This window comes from Dermacentor albipictus, chromosome 1 (assembly GCF_038994185.2).
Source record: "Dermacentor albipictus isolate Rhodes 1998 colony chromosome 1, USDA_Dalb.pri_finalv2, whole genome shotgun sequence".
Taxonomy (NCBI): domain Eukaryota; kingdom Metazoa; phylum Arthropoda; class Arachnida; order Ixodida; family Ixodidae; genus Dermacentor; species Dermacentor albipictus.
In genome coordinates, this window is record NC_091821.1 from 406850660 (window position 1) to 406869560 (window position 18901).

At 47.2% G+C, this 18901-nt stretch overlaps 1 protein-coding gene across 3 annotated transcripts in view; it reads right to left on the reverse strand.

Moving 5' to 3' along the window:
* Window positions 1–479: 479 nt before the first annotated feature.
* Drak (Death-associated protein kinase related) overlaps window positions 480–18901 on the reverse strand; it is a 240002-nt gene continuing 221580 nt past the window's right edge. For all 3 annotated transcript variants that reach the window (XM_070532150.1, XM_070532151.1, XM_070532149.1), the window contains exons 5-8: window positions 16610–16736; window positions 9038–9086; window positions 7268–7447; window positions 480–3298 (exon numbers count right to left, since the gene is read on the reverse strand). In XM_070532150.1, the coding sequence (XP_070388251.1) occupies window positions 2434–3298; window positions 7268–7447; window positions 9038–9086; window positions 16610–16736 (1221 nt within the window). In that variant the 3' untranslated portion in view covers window positions 480–2433. The remainder of the gene's footprint in view (window positions 3299–7267; window positions 7448–9037; window positions 9087–16609; window positions 16737–18901) is intronic.

The following is an 18901-nucleotide window of genomic DNA, read 5'->3' on the forward strand; positions in this document are numbered from 1 at the left end:
ACAGGCTTGAAGCGATGCTTTTTTTTTTGTCTGTACTTGTATCTGTACTGACTATACAGCATTTGGAAATACCTCATGCACAGGAGGAAGTATAAAAAGGGGGGGAGGGGGGGGGGCAAAGTCTAACCTTTCTTCTGTATATATTGTATGGTTGTCATGAAACGGTCATTACTGCAGAGCAGCTACAGCAGCTAGGACAACATCGCTGCGAAATAAAAAAAATCTGTGAGATTTCTTCGCACTATTATTGGCCATCAGAAGTGTACCGAGACTTCCCTACTTCACGAAAGCAGCATAGCACCCCGTTTACTTCCAAGCGAGAACATTGTATAATGTATACTACTTAGTCGCCACTTGTCCCTTCAGCTTGTGTCCATGATAACACACGAACCTGAAACGATGGATGTGGTAGTGTACAATTACCACCTAAAACAGGTGGTTTAATTTTAAGAGGAAGGAAAAACAAATAGAAACCAAAGTCTTGTTGCTGCGTCATTTATTGTTTCACTGCGAGCCACTGCTACATACAGAGAGGCACATCGTGATGGCAGTATATGCAGGGATGTAGATCACAGGATCGACTGCTGTCTCAAAATATATCTCGCTCTTTATTTGGCCTTTTCGCTACCTTCTCTCGATGACCACCTGCAGCTTTGATTGTTCACAAAATCTGGGCAAATAACAATGAGCTTGGCAAAAAGCAAGCAATGCACACATGCACATGTCAAGAAAATTGGCTTCTTCAAATGAATAAATAAAAGAAAACAAAACAATGGCTGCACTTATCAGTGACTACTCTATTTCAGTAAAGTCACATGCCTGCCATAAGAAAAGAAAAAAAAAATCTAGATGAAAGTTGTGGAGGCAGATCATAAGAAAACAATACAATATTCCACTCTCTGAAGAAGTTGAAAAAAATGTACATATATACAGTGAGCTGACTGATACAGTGAGCCAATGTAAACAATTACAGAACTACGAGAGAAATACCCCATGTTAGCACGTTATTCACGGTCCAATGTGAGCTGCGACTGTGTAATTTCAATTGATTTATGAATTGGGTATTTTGCTATGTGTCAATATAAATTCAGGTAAGATTTCCACATTTAGAAGACCCAAGTGAAGTATTAAAGGTAGAACAATAGGTAAATTAACTAGTCTAAAATAAAAATATTCTGGTCAACTTACTTTTGCCACTTTGATACAGTTACAGATAATAAAATTCTGAGCTATGACTAACTAATATATATGATTCCAGGTGTTGTGTAAAACCTGTGCTCCACATGAAAGGTAATTGCACAAAAATAAAAATAGAATAACTGACATAGAATCTATAGGAAAGAAACCCAGAAGGAGGAAATAAGTTGTCGAAGGCACCAAACATTTGCACACAAAGCTAGCTGCCCTTCAGTACAAAGACATATACCCTGCAGTAGAATAAATTCCCCCAGCCAACACACGAAACAAAGAATAACAATGTGCTTCCTCTGCTTGACTTGCAGAGGTGACCAAGCATCAGCATAAAGGAAGATGAAACAAAAACGGAGAGGAAACACTATTATAATTCACTCTACAAACAGAATTAAACCACCACCACTGCGACTTGATATATAAGCTTATTCTTTCTTTTTTTTTTTTACCCGGGAAGACTAGAAGCTTTATGAATGGTTCAGCACACTTCCCAGCACTGAAAGCTCACGAAAACCTGCAAGACATGTGCGTCCAGTTTGAAACGGTTTAATGCAGCTGAGCACGTTCAGTTGCGGACAATGCACTGCTTCCAGCAAACCTGGACACACTGGTGCACCCTGCAATGGCTGCTCTAGACATAATACTCAACACTGCATTTGGTCTGAGAAATAAAACAAAAAGCAGCAGGAAAAAAAAAGACACAGGCACTTATTTACATGTATGCAGCAGTCATGACTTTGGTACACGTCTATCCCAAGCAGTGGTATTGGCATACACCAAATGAAAAAAAAAAGCTCAGCAAACACGCATTTGTACACCAGGCATAGAGGAAGACAACTTTGTACATTGCTTTCTCAAATATCAAGGCACCGTCAGGCACTTGTGGACTTCCTCTGTGCCGAGCAACTACAACGGTGGTGCTCATAAACGGCTCTAAGCTTTGATGCCACTAAAGAGATCACCACATTGCAAGATGTGCCACACATACACACACATGAAGGGGCTCGCGGGAGGATGCAAGTGGCATGGGCTCACAGCTCTTTTATCCCACATGGACAAACACACCGACGGGAACACAATAATAACTTAAGCGACATCCCAAGTCTAATCCAATGTCCACAGTCTCGGCATACTCACGGGATGGGGGTTCACTGGGTGAAAGAAAACATGCGTGCTACCGGAAACGATGAGAGGCCAGGCAAGGAAGCCCCATGGCCATCTCCACACCTGGACAAAAAGAGTTCAGTAGACGATGCCCACTCGTTCGTCGACGATGATTTCATCAGTGAAGATGAGGCGCTTGCCGTTAAGGGAGAGCCCATCCAGTTCAACCATGACGGACTCCACCTCCTGAACATGACGAATGGAGGCGCCTCGGCGCTCAGTTGTGGTAACCGAGGTGGCACTCTGTGTCCTGTGCCTCTTGAAGCGGGGGGGCACAGTAATTTGAAGGGTGCTTGTCTGCGGCTTCTTGGGGAGGGTAGTTGCAATGGCTCCATTGGTACGATCCATGAGGATTGCCTTGCAAGGGCTAGAGATCTTGGGAGGTGGTGAAAGTGGCAAAGGTGGAGGCTGGATGAGATCGCTGTCGTCATCGTCGTCAACATCGTGGTAGAAGCGAATGCTCGGTCGTAGAGTCGGTGGTGTAGATGTAGGGAGAGCTGGCTTGGAAGCTGGTGCATCATCACTATCTTCGGATGCAGACGAATCTGAGCTCGCCGAGCCAAAGGCTGAGCCAGAAGCCAGAGGCTTGCACGGGCGGAGGTTTGGCGGTGTGGATGAGGGGAGAGCTGGCTTGGCAGTTGGTGCCTCATCGCTGTCTTCAGATGCGGACGAGTCTGAACTCGCTGAGCCAAAGGCTGAGCCTGAAGCCAAAGGCATGCTTGGGCGAAGGGTTGGTGGTGTCGATGGGGGCAGAGCTGGTTTGGCTGCTGGCGAGACATCGCTGTCTTCGGATGCGGATGAATCTGAGCTTACTGAGCCAAAGGCTGAGCCAGTGGCCAGGGGCTGCAGTTGGCAGATTGCCTTGGGAGGTGATGCCGCCATGGAGGTTTTCACAACAGCCAGCCAGGGGTGACTCAGGCATTCCTTCACACTGAGCCGCTTGCTGTAATGAGAGGAAATGACAGGGGGACATTTACATCTGTTTACTTCTGCTTGGCATGAATGAACAAATTACTTCACACTTTGCAATCCTGCGAGAAGTAATACAAAAAATGGCTGTGGCTTAGGTAAGGTTAAGCCCAGGATGCGAAGCATACTAGCCTTTATTTTAGTTGTTGAACCACTGTTTAGCCTGGTGAACTGCTGTTGCTTGGCTATATTTGGTTCGGCTAGATGAAGAAACAACTCATGCGTTACTCTGCTTCGCCTTCAAGAGTGGAACGCGACAGCGTTCCCGTCGACCCGCCAAGGGGTGTAAGACAATGGGCTACAGAACAGCGACTACGCGCCCCGCATTGGACGCGGTGAGCGTCGAGCAAAGCAGCGTTCGGCGCGGCAACGAAATGTGCGTCTGAGCAAGAGACGCACGCCTTAGAAACAGCTCATTTCTAAGGCAACACCGCATTCACTAGAGGCGCTTTTGTACCGCTTTGAAGCATCGTACTCGTGGCTCAGTGGTAGCGTCTCCGTCCCACACTCCGGAGACCCTGGTTCGATTCCCACCCAGCCCGTCTTGCAAGAGTTGAGCCAAAGCCACTTCTCCTCTGTCGTGACGTCACGGTGTCACGTGGTTTCATGGCGACACCGCCGCGCCTGAGGAGCTGGGTTGAGCTCTCGTAATATGCTTCGCATAAAAGCATTTTATTAATGCTGTGGACAACCATGTAAGAAGGTTCTGAAAGCTTACGATATACTTTGAATAATGACAAACTTTTGTAACATTCTGAATTTAATATAATGTTGTTCTCTGGCTCACACAACTACATGTTGTGTGAGCCTGCAGTGTACTATATCGAACAACAGTCAATGTCAATGGCTGCAAACTCTTGTTATTTTTTTTTATTTTTGTTTCTGTAGGGATTGGAAAGTTGTCATATACACCATTGTTATATTCCCAAATACTTCCTGTTCTTAGTTCCCATTTTCTGGGACAAGTAAACCCATAGGATTGAGAATTCCTGAATACCCCTAAACACTCTTTTCTAGTTTTGTTGCCTTTATTTGAATAACTGGCACTACAACCAACATTTCAGATTTAATTATATGAAAAACTATTTTACTCAAAAATTATTTTTCCACAACAGGCCTGTCAGTAAGATTTACTTTCGAATGATGTTAACTCCAAGTCTAATCAATTCAGCCCTTTACATTCACACTATTTCAACTGTGCAACTACATGTTGTGTGAGCCTGCAGTGTACTATATCGAACAACAGGCAGCAAGTATGTTGGCACTTCACTGTAGCACTAATCAATTTTTTATGAGGTTCATCTAAGAAAGTTTTGCAAGAAGTGTGCAGGTTAGACAATATACGCTGTAGTGATGCAAAACTGTAGGTAAATCGGCTATCAATAGTGTTACTATTGACAACAGTATAAATAATATTACAATATCTTGCCATGAAGCTATATATAGTAGTACTTGAACGAAAAAGCCAGTAAAAAACACAAAGGACAAGAGGAGAAGTTCACATCACAACGACTGGGCAGAAGGGTTGAAATCTGGGCCAGTTGGTACATACTTGAACGAAAAAACCAGTCAAAAACACAAAGGACAAGAGGAGAAGTTCACATCACAACGACTGGTTCTCTATAAGTCGTTGTGATGTGAACTTCTCCTCTTGTCCTTTGTGTTTTTTACTGGCTTTTTCGTTCAAGTATGTATGTATGTAAGTATGTACCAACTGGCCCAAATTTCAACCCTTCTGCATAGTAGTACTGTTTCTATAGTATTATACCAACAGCATTGCAATAGTTCACAATTCTGGGGTTTTAAGTGCCAAAACCACAACATGATTATGAGGCGAGCTGTAGCGGGGAAATCTGAATTAATTTAGACCATCTGAGGTTCTTTAATGTGAACCCAATGCACAGTACACAGGCGTTCTTGCATTTCACCCCCTCCAACATGTGGCCGCCATGGCCAGGATTTGACTAACCCCTCAGGCTCAGCATCGAACGCAAAAGCCACTACGCCACTACGGTGGGTGTTAGTTTGCTATTAACAGTGCCATCGACACTTTAGCCATTCTTAGCTAGTGACACTACCAGAAATTTTGCAATAGCTGATTATCAGCAACACTTAGTTGACGCCATTGGGAACAGGAAAACGTCGCCAAGTTTTTGCTGCAGTGCTTATGTGCGGTACTTCCATTTTACATTATCGATAGCACACCATTGATACTGTTGATAGTGAGCTATCAATGATACTATTAACAGTTTTGTACTACCAATAGTTTGATAACTAACCTATCTATAGTACTATCTCAACAGTACTATTGAACGTTTTATTGATAGTATTGCGTCACTAGTATATTATCCAAAAAGAGGTACAGCATGCATGAGTGCATGATCAGTCAGAGTTTAGATATCCTGAGAACAGCACTCAGATACTTCTTTATTACCCTTGCATCTACATATGTTTTTCTGGTTTAACCCTGTCAGCATAATTGCAGTATATTCTGCTGTGGTGCTGGCTGGCTGGCAAAGATGTTTATCTTCGTTACTTTTGCTATGTTCCTGATTATGCTCATAAATGCTCTTTAATGACTAAACCTGTTAATGTAAAAGAAATGTGCACGTTTCCTGAGAGGAAGCATTGATCCAGACTGAGCTATATTGTTCACGAACACCCTGACAAGCGACCGAATAGGTCAAATGGCATATTATGTTCTGTATGCATCTCAGATGACTGAATGCAGCTGCAAAATTCAGTCTTTTTGCCACAATAATAATGTATGTAATGCTATAAAACTGGCAGTCTTTCAGTATGCATGAATTCATTAAGCTTTTGTAATGTAGTTTGCATTTCTGGTGCACTAATGCAACTGGGCAATGCTTGCTTATTCCACTTTGTGCTCTGTAGCCCCTACAGTCATGCCTACATACAGGCATACAAATTTGTCTTGTTGAACAAACAGCAATCAGGGTTCGTACAGAACATCCAACACAAATGTCAAGCACAATTCAAAGTTTTAAGGTTGCAAAAAGCCAGAATTCAAGGCATTTGAAACAAACTTCAGTCACATACATAAGGTGAAACATTCAACTCTCTCTTTTAGCTGTGGTTCTTTATAGCTAAGCTGCCACTCAAATGCAAACTAGCTTCAAGCTGTTCAGGTACCTTTCCAAAGCCGATTTACCCATTGTAATAATGTCAATCTCATTGTGGTGCATCCCACACTTTGCTCAATGAGGGTTAGCAGTGGCCGGCTTCACTCAAAGAGGCTCACAGTGGACATGCTAGACTGAAATTGCATACCAAAAGCCTCCAAAGAGATAGATAGTTTTCATGTGACGACATGGACGCAGCTTCTTGTAGTGCCAGTACCCAAACATGGCAGCTACAGTGATGTAAGTGTACCTCGTAATCACGCATACATCGTTTTGCTTTTTCACTGTTCACCTTTTCAGCAGGTTATCCCCTTTATCGATTTGTCCCTTTCTGCAAGGCATGCCTTTCGGGCTGTCATATTTTTTTGTTTACGCAGCTTCTCGACATGCTAGTACCGATGGCGGCCACATTGAACTCACTGAAAACCTTCCATAAGATAATTTCTCAATAGACAGTATCCATGGCATACCGCTAATGCGGAGTCTGTTACTTTGAATGTTCAGAAGTTGGCCCACAACCCGTTTTCTAGGAAATTGAGGAGCGCAGTTATTTCCAAGGAGTTTTCAGGGTCCTTGGATCTCTTTCTCCAAATTGAAAGGCGTTTTAGGATTTCAAGGCATTAGTGTATTTTGTTTTGAACATGCTGCAGCCAAGTTTAGTTGGGTCCTCCTTCTGTTTACGCTAAAGAATGAAGCCTTATTGCTTTCATAAGTATATAAGACGAAAAGTAGTCTCATCGTCACTTTTTTTAAGTGGTTATAAAAAAAGAAAGTGTGTGAGATTTTCTAGCTGAACCAACCTTGCATCACGGACAATGAGGCGGCCAATGAAATCCTTGGCAGAGTTGGACACGTCTCCAAATAGATCCTCTGGGAAATCAAGGCTGCCATTCGTGATGTTGCAGAAGGTCTCCTGCTTTGTCTCCCCACCAAAAGGGGAGTGGCCTGACAGCAGCACATATGTCAGCACACCCAAGCTCCTGCGCACAACACCAAGAGCAGTACTCAGTCGAAGTGCCATCAAAAGTGTTACTAAATCATTGTCACTATCGTCACAGGGATGCATATTGACCAGCTGTTTTTGTGACTTCCGCATGCTGTTAACGTCCGGAGTGCCGTTAATTGCTGTAGCATACAAAATAGAGGTACCAGGATACCAGGTACAAGGATAACAGCAAATGAGACAAGCATATGCAGCTAAAGGACCCATAAGCAGTGGATATGGTTCCACTTCTGATTATTTATGCCGAAAATCACACACAGTTTAAAGAACTCCTGAAGTCAGGAGAGTGTATTCAAATCTTTGTTCTTTACTGACATTTTGTTTGAGCCTCAAATATAGTGACAATCACAGCACTTGCTGCATTCTTCTTAATACAAGTTGGAAATTAACAAAAATGGTGTATTATGTACTTGCAGATATGCTAGGGATGCCTTTAAAAGTTTTGGGTGCTATACATGAGCTAAGAGAAATGCATTCTGTGCTGGAATGTCACCGGTTAAAGATGCCAACTGCTAGCAAGTTGCCCACAGGAGCTTGCTTGCAAGTTGCCCACATGTGCTTGGCATTAGAAGTCATGCTAATGCATGTGCTGCTCTCTTATTGCGATTTATTTCTCAGGGCAGTGAAAACTGAAAGTTAGTTTCAGTTTTCCCTGCCATGAGAAACCATGAGCACGCCAACAAGCTGACAAGAAATCTAATAGTGATTTTATTTAATACACTGAACATCTAGACAAGCTTTAGTCTGCAAAGGGACGATATTGTCCATGAGCCACACACCACTACAAGCTGCCATCCTTCAATCCATATTCGGTCAGCTTCTATGTTTCACTTGAGAGTGTGTGACAATAGACTTTGCAAAAACATGCAAAAGAAACTGTGAATACGGCGAGAAAAAGTTTCAAGTGCCAACCCAAGCTCTCGCTCGTGTGGCGATTGCTGTTGTGCAACTTGGCTTTATGTTCACTATCTATGAGCACTCTGAAAGCTTTTACAAATCATAGTGCCCCAACCAATGCAATGTATCAAGCAACTAATATATCAGCTATGCTCCCTCTATGGATAAGTGCAGAAGGAATATGACACAAAGACTAACAGCACAATGCTGCCTGGAACTGTCACAGGATTACACCTCATGTCTATGAAACCTATCCGCACATATTAAGCTCTCCGAGCTCACAGACCTAGTAATCGTGTAAGAACAGCTTTATGCTAACATTTGTGTCCCCGAACATGAGCTAGCTTGAGTAAATGTAGTTGCCTAACTTAATTTAGGAAACAAAGGCTCAGTGCTGAAGAACACAATTGTTCTGCACTGCCAGTTTCCCCTAATGTTCCCCAACAAGAATGTTTCCAATGCATACTCCAGTATGACCAATCCAGTACAATTTTGTTGAGTAACTGCACATTACATTCAAGAACTTTCCAAACCTGCTATGCAAGTATATTACATTCATAAGACAAGCAAACACACTGCTGAAGCTCTTTGGATAATATTGTTGATGGTGATTCTCCATGCTAACTTTTGCTAAAAGTTTACGGTAGAAGTTTCAGTGGCGCCGCCTTACCAGATGTCTGTGGCAAGGGAGATGGGCTCGTATTGCAGAATCTCTGGAGCTGAAAAAGACAAGAACAAGACATCTTAGTGATGGTTTCTCATAAAGAATAGGAGCCGAGGCATTTCAAATGAAATTAACAATGTGAAATGAAAAGCACACTAGAGGCCACTACTGTTACTTCAGCTCGGTCATTTGTGAAAGGCGCAACCACTCCCAGAGTATATTTGGAACAATTTGAGTGCATTTCTCTGCACCATTTCATGCCAGCAATCACATTTCCACCATGACTTGGTATTTTTGTCAAGCTTATTAGCACCATGTTTCAGCAAATTGCATACTTTTTACTTGAAAACAAGGAAATCATCAAAGCTAGGGACACTAAACAGGAACATTTCACTAGTAAGCTGTATTGATCAATCACGCTCCCACAATGTTAAGATGATCATTCCAACAACGAGAGGCTGCTTGATAATTAAGCCAGAAAAGACGCAAGAATGACAGACTGGTGGCAACATCGCCACGAAGACACCGCGCCAGTTCGCACTAACGTCATGGATCTTGACAGTGCCTAGTTCGCGGTCTAATCGATTGCGTATCGCCACAAAAGGTCTACATTGCATCCTAAAGGAACCAGACTCAACCTCAAAAGTTCCCGAGAACTTTTCTCGAGCCAAAACGGCCCCAAGAGATAAATAACAGTTCGAAATCCGTACGCCACACTGACGTAGCGGCTATGAGACTTCGGGGCGAAATTCAAAAATGGGAAGTTTTACCTTCATTTGGTGTGGCGATATCTTTTTTTTTTTAAATTTAGCCAAGTGAACGAAAATTGAGTCTTGCAGGAATGATTTACCAGTTTAAAATGATCCAGTAGAACTTATTTGTTTCCGTTTGCGCTCTGGTAGGTGTTTCCAAAAATGCAAGCAAACAGCAGGATCGTCAAAACTGCGCAACAGAAGCGAAGTGGTGAGGGACGAAGGCGGAATGATTCGGTTGCGTCATAGGCAACACCGGCGGCGTAACAGCGGCGGCAGCAGCAGCGGCAGCAGCTGCAACCGCCGCTCGGAAGCAGCGTTCGCACGAGCGACAGGCAAGGCAGGGAGCGACGGCGCGTCAAGGTCCCGTGTAGGACGCGTCCCCGCGTGCCGAGCCAGTGTCCGTCAGCGCGAAAACAACAGCGCAGAAAAGCGGCGGCGAGCAAGCGCGCTGGAGCGCTTTAAAAAGAACGGCGCACGCACTGCGCACACATCGATGGCGCGGCGAGCCCTTGAGACGGCGCAATTACGACGTCCCTCCACATCTACGATTGCGGCCAAAATCGGCCGTCGCCAGTCTCGAAGCCCACGCGAAGACGTGTGGGTGAGGAGGCGCCGACGGCACGAGAGAAGAGTTGGCGCAGGCCTGTTGGACACCGCGCCTGCGGGCAAACATGCGTACGTGCTTTGCGTCCAAGAAAAAAAAGAGGGGGGGGGGGGGGGGGGGCGATCACTGCACGAAGTCTATACAGCGCCGAGAACCGAGGCAATGTGCTAGACGATGGCGTGGCGGTAAAAAAAAACTGATCCGGCATTCCTCGCCACTGCCGAGCAGACCACGATTACGAAGTCCCCAGCGTCGTGGCGCTTTTGTAGACAAACGGAGTTTCTTGCAGTGTACCATATAAGTTCGCACTCCTACACGTTCACGAGGGCAATGCGGTCCCTTGCACTGCAGCTGCTAGGTGGTTTGGAACTACGCCGGTTCATGCGTTGAAAATAGAAGACGCAAGAGACGACGAAATAACGTAAAAGCGCATCGGAGGCCGGAACGCGCCGTAAGCAGGAACGTTCCTCCAGAACAGTCGGGAAAACAAACTCAGTGAAGCGGCTGTCAATGATGTGAACGTCGAGAAGGAGGCCGAATTCCTCGATAGACATAACAGACGAAGGCAAGTGACCGCACAGTCTAGGCCTGCCAAATTCGCTCGTCAGTGTTCTCAACCGTGCTGCCCGTGGACGCTTAGGGTTCGGGTAGCAAGCTATCGATTCCGCCGCGAATGCGGGAGAGAGCCAACGAAAACAGAGTTGTGTGTCACTTCTGTCCACGAGCACGCGGCGTCACACGTGTGCTTCTCGATGGATGGGGCTGTCCATCTCGGCAAAAGCTGGCTTGTTCACAGCGCTGTCTGACTGCATGACGTCAAATCACGTGATGTTTCGCTCGGCCGCGTGATAAGCTTGGCAAAAAAGCAAAAGGGAAGGAGTATAGCAGGGCGGTAACGAAATAGGCCCTCTACGCCCCTGTTTTCCTTCTACGCAGCAGACGAGGCCCAGCGTTTCCTCAAGAACGCGATTGCGTGGTGCGCCGCACGCCAGCCAGCGGTCCACGAGGCTTGCTCGCAACATGGACCAGAGTCACCGCCGACGGTTTGAATGCAGAGCCACCCTGCAACACCTCTCGGGGAGGGGCAGGGCGCCGAAATTTCTTGGTTAGTTTTGTTTGTTTGCCTGCTAGCTGTGTGCACAGTTCATGCGAATGCAAATGCGTTGGAACGGGTCCCCCGCGAAGCGTGAGCAACGGCGGGGGCTCTGTCATACGTAAGCACAAAGCCCCCAGCTTTTATATATATATATGCCATAGGCTATGCTTCTTCCGCTGAAGAAAACCTGCCGATGGCGGCTTTCACCTTCACTGACGCTGTTCCCTGAATCGTGACGTACATATGTAAACGAAAGATTATGAAGGAGTGAAATGCTGCAAGACAAAAAAAAAAGAAAAGAAAAAGCGGTGCGTTTTGCAAGAAAACGTTTGGGTCGTTTTCATTGAGTAACCGTGGCAGACGTATCCCACCTAGATAAATCGCTGGAAGGCCGGAACGTACATTTTTACCGGGCAGTGGCGGTACTACAGCGTTATACGACATGCCACACATACCGCACAAACGCCGGAAGCATTTTATTATACACGACACTTTCGTACTCGGCGGCACATGCGCAGGGTGGCAAGTCGTTTAGTCAGTCAGATACGAGATGTGCAGTGCCTTGAAGACTAACACGATCGATCGCAACATAAAGTGAAAAAAGAATTATGGGGTTTTACGTGCCAGAACCACTTCCTTATTATGAGGCCTGCCGTAGTGGGGCACTCCGGAAATTTCGACCACCCGGGGTTCTTTGACGTGCACCTAAACCGAAGTACAATAAAGTGAAAAGGACACGCGGAACGCGCAAAATGAGGTCTCAGCTGGTTAACATGGAGGTCTTAAAATACGGGACGCTATCGGCCGGCCATACAAAAGAACGCAAGCGTTGCAGTGTGTCCAGCTTTGCGCACGTGAAGCATCACGGGGACACTGTCTCAAAACTTTCTATTAAGTAGAAAAAACGATAATAATCGGCTCACAATCGTAACTCCGAGTTGGGAAACGCCGAGCGCACACGTCTCCTTGCAGAGTGGAGCGCGTCGCGACCTGAAAGCTCTCCGCGATACAGCGCGCCTGGGTGCACAGAACACGCACAAACACACTCCGGAGACCCTGGTTCGATTCCCACCCAGCCCATCTTGCAAGTTGGTTTTTATTCATGAAGTGCCTGCTGGGATTTATCGCTCACGGCCAACGCCGACGACACCGGCTTTTCTGCGACACGAGCTCCTTAACGCTGTCGCGTTAAAACAACGCCGCGACTCAACGCTGACCACAACACCAAGCGATCGCGTACAGCCATAGAGTGGCGCACGTACGAGTCCACGTTGTCCTACGGAACGATTATCACCATGCAGCCGCGCCACGTCCCCTCCGGGATTCGCGGAGGCGCCCGCGCACCGACGATCGAGCCAAGACCGCGGGAATCATCCGCTGGTGAAGTCGACCGACAACCGCGACACTGCAGCGGCCCAGAGGCGCAAGGTGACCCCGCGGCGACGTCGTGTGTCAAGACGACGCGGCATGCTGCGACGATTTGCGCCGGTATACAAGCACGAGGATTCGTTCGGCGCTCCGGCTAGCAATAAGCAAGCAAGCCCAGCGCAGGCCGATACACGCCCGATTAAAATATGCGCGCGAATAACGCCGCAGCAGAAACGGCGACGAGCGCGCGGCGCTGAGAAGAGACTTTCTAAAGACAGGCGCGCGCTCGATACCTCAGTTTGAGTTGACAGTTTAGCGCGGCGCGGAGATGCGAATATCGGCGCTGGAGAGGACGCAATGGAACGCACGATGCGTTTAACAAAATTGCGCAGAGCTGCAAAATGACCGACATTGCTCCACATTGTATCCAGTGACGTAAACCTACAAGCAGCGGTGAAATGCTCGCGAAGCTAGTTGCGATTAGTGTTCCGCGTGTTCAGGTAACACGCAAGAGCACGTCTACACTATGCGCACTGTTGACGCTGGTGGCTATATCTCTGGCGAAACTGAATGTCCATTTCAGAGGGCGCCCGTGGCGCCCAAATATTGAGGTCGACTTCTGGGCGGCTTACATGTCCTTTTAAACTTGTTTCTTAGCACGTACTTTGCAGCCTCATTTTCGTTATTACCTCCTCCACCGCCCCCACACCCCCAATTACGGATGAGTGGGGTGCAGAATATGCGAATCTTACTATATGGAAACTATCGATCTTCTCCGATCACTGTGTTTTTCGCCTATCGTCGTTTATATGCATGGTCATTCCTTTTCTTTTTACATTTCCATACAACGGGATTTGTGTATCTTTAAAAACGAACGGCCAAATAAGTCGAAACGCATCAGGATCGTCCTAAACAGGGCACATACGCCATTCAGAACGCTCGACATCACAAGCGTTAAAACGGAACTCGCAATCCTGCAAAGCATGCCGGCTGCAGAAAGCGAACAATGGTGGTCCTCGGAACGAGAACATATTCTCGACCTAGGTGCATGCCTGGCATTTTCAGTTCGCAGCTTAAGCTTACTGCGTGCAAAGACAAAGAAATGCGCTGTAACATAACGATCGCGCTAAGGCGGGTGGAAGTCTGTGAAGCCGGCAGGCAAGCACACAGTGCACGCAAGCTGGAGCACTTTGCAGAGCGGCCTTGGCGTACAAGCCAGTACATAAGACGAAGTCCCACAGAGGAGAGAATCCAGTCGACGGAAACAAATTAAAGAACAATAGGGTCACTTTTTTTTTCATCTCTAATCCTTGGACGAAGAAAGCGGGTAACCGAGGCAGGGACCAATTAGCGCGCTGCACAGGAGCGCTCGAGTTTTAAGACGAACGACCTCCATTTTCTGGATTCCTGGCGTCGCGCGCTCTTAACTGTCCAGTTTGGCGAGCACAATAGAAGCCGCCGCATATACCAACCCGAGCAGAAAGCTAGCTGCGGCACATCTCGCCTCATCTCTTACGAGGGTACAGTCCTCGCTTAGCACTATAATCATCCACTATCTTGCAGCTGCTGCGCACGCTCACAGAACAACGCAGGGAGAAATAAAAGTTACTCGGCCTTGAACTGCGGTATACAGCACGTCGTTTGCTTGCGCGGACTGTGACCGGTAACATTGTACTACATGGTGACAATTACCGCAAACAGCGGACGTACGCGGACACAATGGAGATAAGACCGCCGTCTCGTCCTTTTTCAATTCACTGTGTCTATACGCACGTTTCTGCCTCGTTTATTTGCCACTGTGCGGCGCTGCATTGGCCAGCCCAACTTGCCGTACTCGTGAACTTCCTACCTAACACGACGGACGCTCTAGTAAAGCTGGCCTAACTGATTACACTTCAGGTATTATACATCTAGACTCACCAGCGAAGAACAAAGGGGGAAACGAAGGAGAGGCGCTCGGAATTTGTTGCACGTCTACAGCACGCATTCAACTTTTGCTTGTTTGTTTCTTTCTTAGTTTCCTTGTGTTGCAACAGTAATTCTCGAAGCACTACTACAACTTTTCATAAAGCTCAGTGGGTGCCACCATGATCGCGCTTATGCCAAGATGTGCTGTTGCCAAGCGTTTGCTGAAGTTTGTACCGAAATAAGCTGAAGAGAAAGAAGGCGCACAGGATGTCCACACGTTTTATTATATCCATGATAGAGCATGTAAGCGCAACTGAACGAGGACGTAGAAAGAAACAGCGCTGTCTCTGTGTATCTGTTTCTTTCTACGTCCTCGTTCAGTCGCGCTTTGTTAAGAATGGCGAGTTGGTGATGAGTACACGAACAGTCTCCGCCTCGTATGACCGGCGGACCGAGTGTATAAAAACTGTGGTTGTGCGAATGCTGAACACACTTCTCTTGAGCAGTCATGTTAGACTGAGTCACTTCTCTCATGCAATCATGTTGGACTGATACTCTTTTTCTCAAGCAGTCATGTTAGACTGATTTAATTTCTGTAAATAAACCCTTTTCCTCGTTCTCGATGAGAAACAGTTCTTCACTTCATCAACGATCTCAGCGTAAATAAGTTGGACGACGGCATGGGCCAGCTACCTTCGAATTCATGCCGTACTCCAATCTTGGCCAAAGACCCACGATTGGCACCGATACTTCCCGGAACGGCACCCCTCCAACGCCGTCGTTTGGGCATCGGAATGTGTGTGCCTTTGTGTATGTAAACTGATCTGCGGAGCAGCGGTGAGATGGACTTTGCGACATGGTGCTGTATCTGCGGTGAGTGCTTGGTTTTTGCTTTGACTCTCTAGGCTTCATTTTGGGGTTGTTCTGTTTAGAACAGTAGGGAAGCTAGATTGTTGTGTGTTAGCTAGGTTGTGTTTTCCTAGCTAGATTTAGAGAGCAGAATCAAGGCAGTAAAGCAGCAGTCATGGAGTTAAGGACACTGCTGAGAGACGAGTTGTTGATTGTCGGTGAGGAACTGGGCCTAGATGTACGCAAGGAAATGCTCAAATCGGAATTATTGGAGCTAATTTCCAATCAGGCCAGTGAGGAAGATATTGAAATGGGAATGGAACTTCTCAAAAAGAGAGAGAAACGGGAAAGAGAAAGAGAAGAACGGGACAGAGAAAAGCGAGAGAGAGAGGAACGCGATAAAGATCGCGAGTTTCAGTTAAGGAAAATGCAACTTGAACTTGAAAGCAAACGATTGGAGATTTTTCTCAGCCGCGCACGAAAACGGACGATGGGATTGAGCCCCCAATCCTGACAGCTTACACATCGCTATCATGGATTCAAACCAACTAGCCCGCTAACGTGTTTAAACCTAAATACGTGTGCTGCCAAAGTCCGAACAGCAGACGTTTCCCAACACCGAAGAAACAGCGTCAGCAGCACGCATGCGCAACTCGCGGAACTCAAATTCTGCTCGAGTTATTCTTTTGTGCCCGCAGGTCCGACAACTACCGCGAAATTTTACGACCTTCATTCCCAAACGTCCTTTAATGCAGCGCGCCACCTGCCATGCATGCAACGTCGCAAGACCACATGTGTGCCCCAACCCCCTCTCTCTCTCTCTCTCTCTGCATGTTGCTGTATTCGAGACGTGAGGAAAGCGCGACTCGAGGCCTGCCAAGACAAAAGCCGCGGCGGACGAGGACTCTTTATCGCGCGCACGACGACACGCAAAAATCTTTCCTCGTTGCACGGGTGGGCGGCCGCTACACACCACACGCCAGCCGCAGCAGCCTCACCGACGTAATCCGGAGTGCCGACGATCTCGCGGATCTCGGTGCCCTTGCCGATGACTCGGGAGATGCCGAAGTCGCAGAGCAGGATGTCTCCCTGCGGGAACGATGACGTCAGCAGCAGGTTCTGGGGCTGCAAAGAGGGGGAGGAGGGACGGCAAAAGGGGGAGAGAACGGCGTCAGCGTATGCGACGGACGAGCCGAGTCGCTTTCACACGGTCGACCATCAACAAGCACTGGTCCCAGGAAAAGAAAAGAGAGAGAAAGCCAGAACAGAACAAAAACAAGCCAACCAAAATAAAACAAACAAGTAAGTCTATGGCGTTATACACTAACTGCTTTCTGTGCACGGAGCATGCAGACAAATACCGCACGGATGGGTTCGGATCAGCAGTGTACATCCGGTGACAAGGAACGTATACAAATAGCGTGCATTACTGAGAAATGACAGCGCCTAGTTCCAAACCACTTTGTTGTTCCTCAGCATCGATATCCTCTTATGTATACCACTAGAATTTCGCATTCGTAATAAAGATGAATAACTAAGTTCACTTATTTATGTGCGCAGACGTAGCACATTCCAAACTCTAAGCCTAGTCTTGTCGTGCCAATGAAATGTCGCTTTCGAAAGTGAGCAAAAGCGGGCTTTGCTCCTCAACAGCAATTCTCAATTTCATTGCACCAATGCGTATAATTAACGCCAGAAACCCAAAGGCAGTATTTTATTGGCGAAGAACGTTCACACACACCGCACCCAGATTAAGCCATACATTCAAAAGTCACGAAAGAGTGAAACGAATAAAGTCAAAAGCGGTCGCGCTTCAGTGCGCCGAGGCGCGAGGAGACGCGGAATTCTCAGGAAACAGCGACGCTTGCAGCGGTACACTACACATGCCCGACACGCTGCCCAGCGGCCCCCACTTTCACGCGAAGCTCAGCGGTGCTCGCTTTACGACCAGTGTCGGATAACCGCGACTACGCCTCGCTGTCACGAGTGCACCCTCGCTCGGCAGAGAAAGATCGCAAGAAAAGCATGGCACCTAAGAGATGACGCTTTGGAGGGGCCGAGCGAAGGGGACAGCAGTAAATCAATGGGCTTAAGCTGTGTTATACGCGCTCGGGAGGTCCCGACAAGGGAACCGAATTCGAAGCTGCATGCACGGTCCACCGGCAGCTTTATAGCCCATACACACACACGCACACACTGGGGCGTCACGCGGTGCACTTACGCGACAACCGATGGTCGGAGCATAAGAGGAAAACAAAAAAGAAAGAAAAAGGAAAGGAAAGCGCCAATGTCCGTTTTGAGTGCCTTCAGTGCAGGCGCCGCTTCGGGACACTTGCGTTTCTGCCGGCTCGCTGTGGGTGGGCCGTACACACACAAGGCGCGGGCAAAGGTCCGGCGGGCACGAATGCTATCTGTCGCTCGAACGAAACGCTCGGCGCGAGGGATTAAACGGAGACGCCCCTTCTAAATCAGCCACGTGGAAGCCCTTGGAAGAACTTTCAATATCATACTCCGAACGCATCTTTCTTTATGTGCGTGTGTGTGTCCTAGAGCATTGCACACTTGATAACGGTGCTTTGTATTGGACGCAGTGGGCCCGACGAAAAAACGCGTAGCGACGTTTCCTTTGACGACGAGTGTTCCTTGCTCACAATCGTGCTCGTGAGTAAGTAGATCTCTCTTTTTGTAATCATTTTCCTTGCTCTTGAGTGGCCGTTCCGACTTTGAGTGCAAAATTGCACTCCGCTGAACACACCTGTCAAAGCACCGGTTAACTACCAAACAAGCATACATAGTTAAATGCGTCTAGCGGCGTTAGCTAAATTTTGGGGTTTTACGTGCCAAAGCCACGACCTGATTACGAGGCACGCCGTAGTGGGGCGACTCCGGGTTAATTTAGACCACATGGGATATATAACGTGCACTCAATGCATGGTACATCTAGTGGTATCAGTGCTATAGCTCCTCACGAACGAAATAAGCAAAGTGCAAGTTTAAAAAGTACCGAATTAGCCAATCGGGGCAGACGGTAACGGCGGGCCGCTTCGACGCGACATATGAACACGACAGCTACGGCGGCGCAGACAAGGACCTCCACGTGCCCGTTCTCGTTTGCCAGAGCTGAGTAAGGGGATGGCCGACAAATGCAACCCGACGCTCTTATCACGAAACTTGTCCTCTTCTTATGCGGATCCCCGCCCATGCTTAAGCGATCGGGCCATCGACGTGAATAAATTTCATTCTCTCTCATGCAGATTCACGGTAGATGACAAGCGTGACTAACTTCTCTG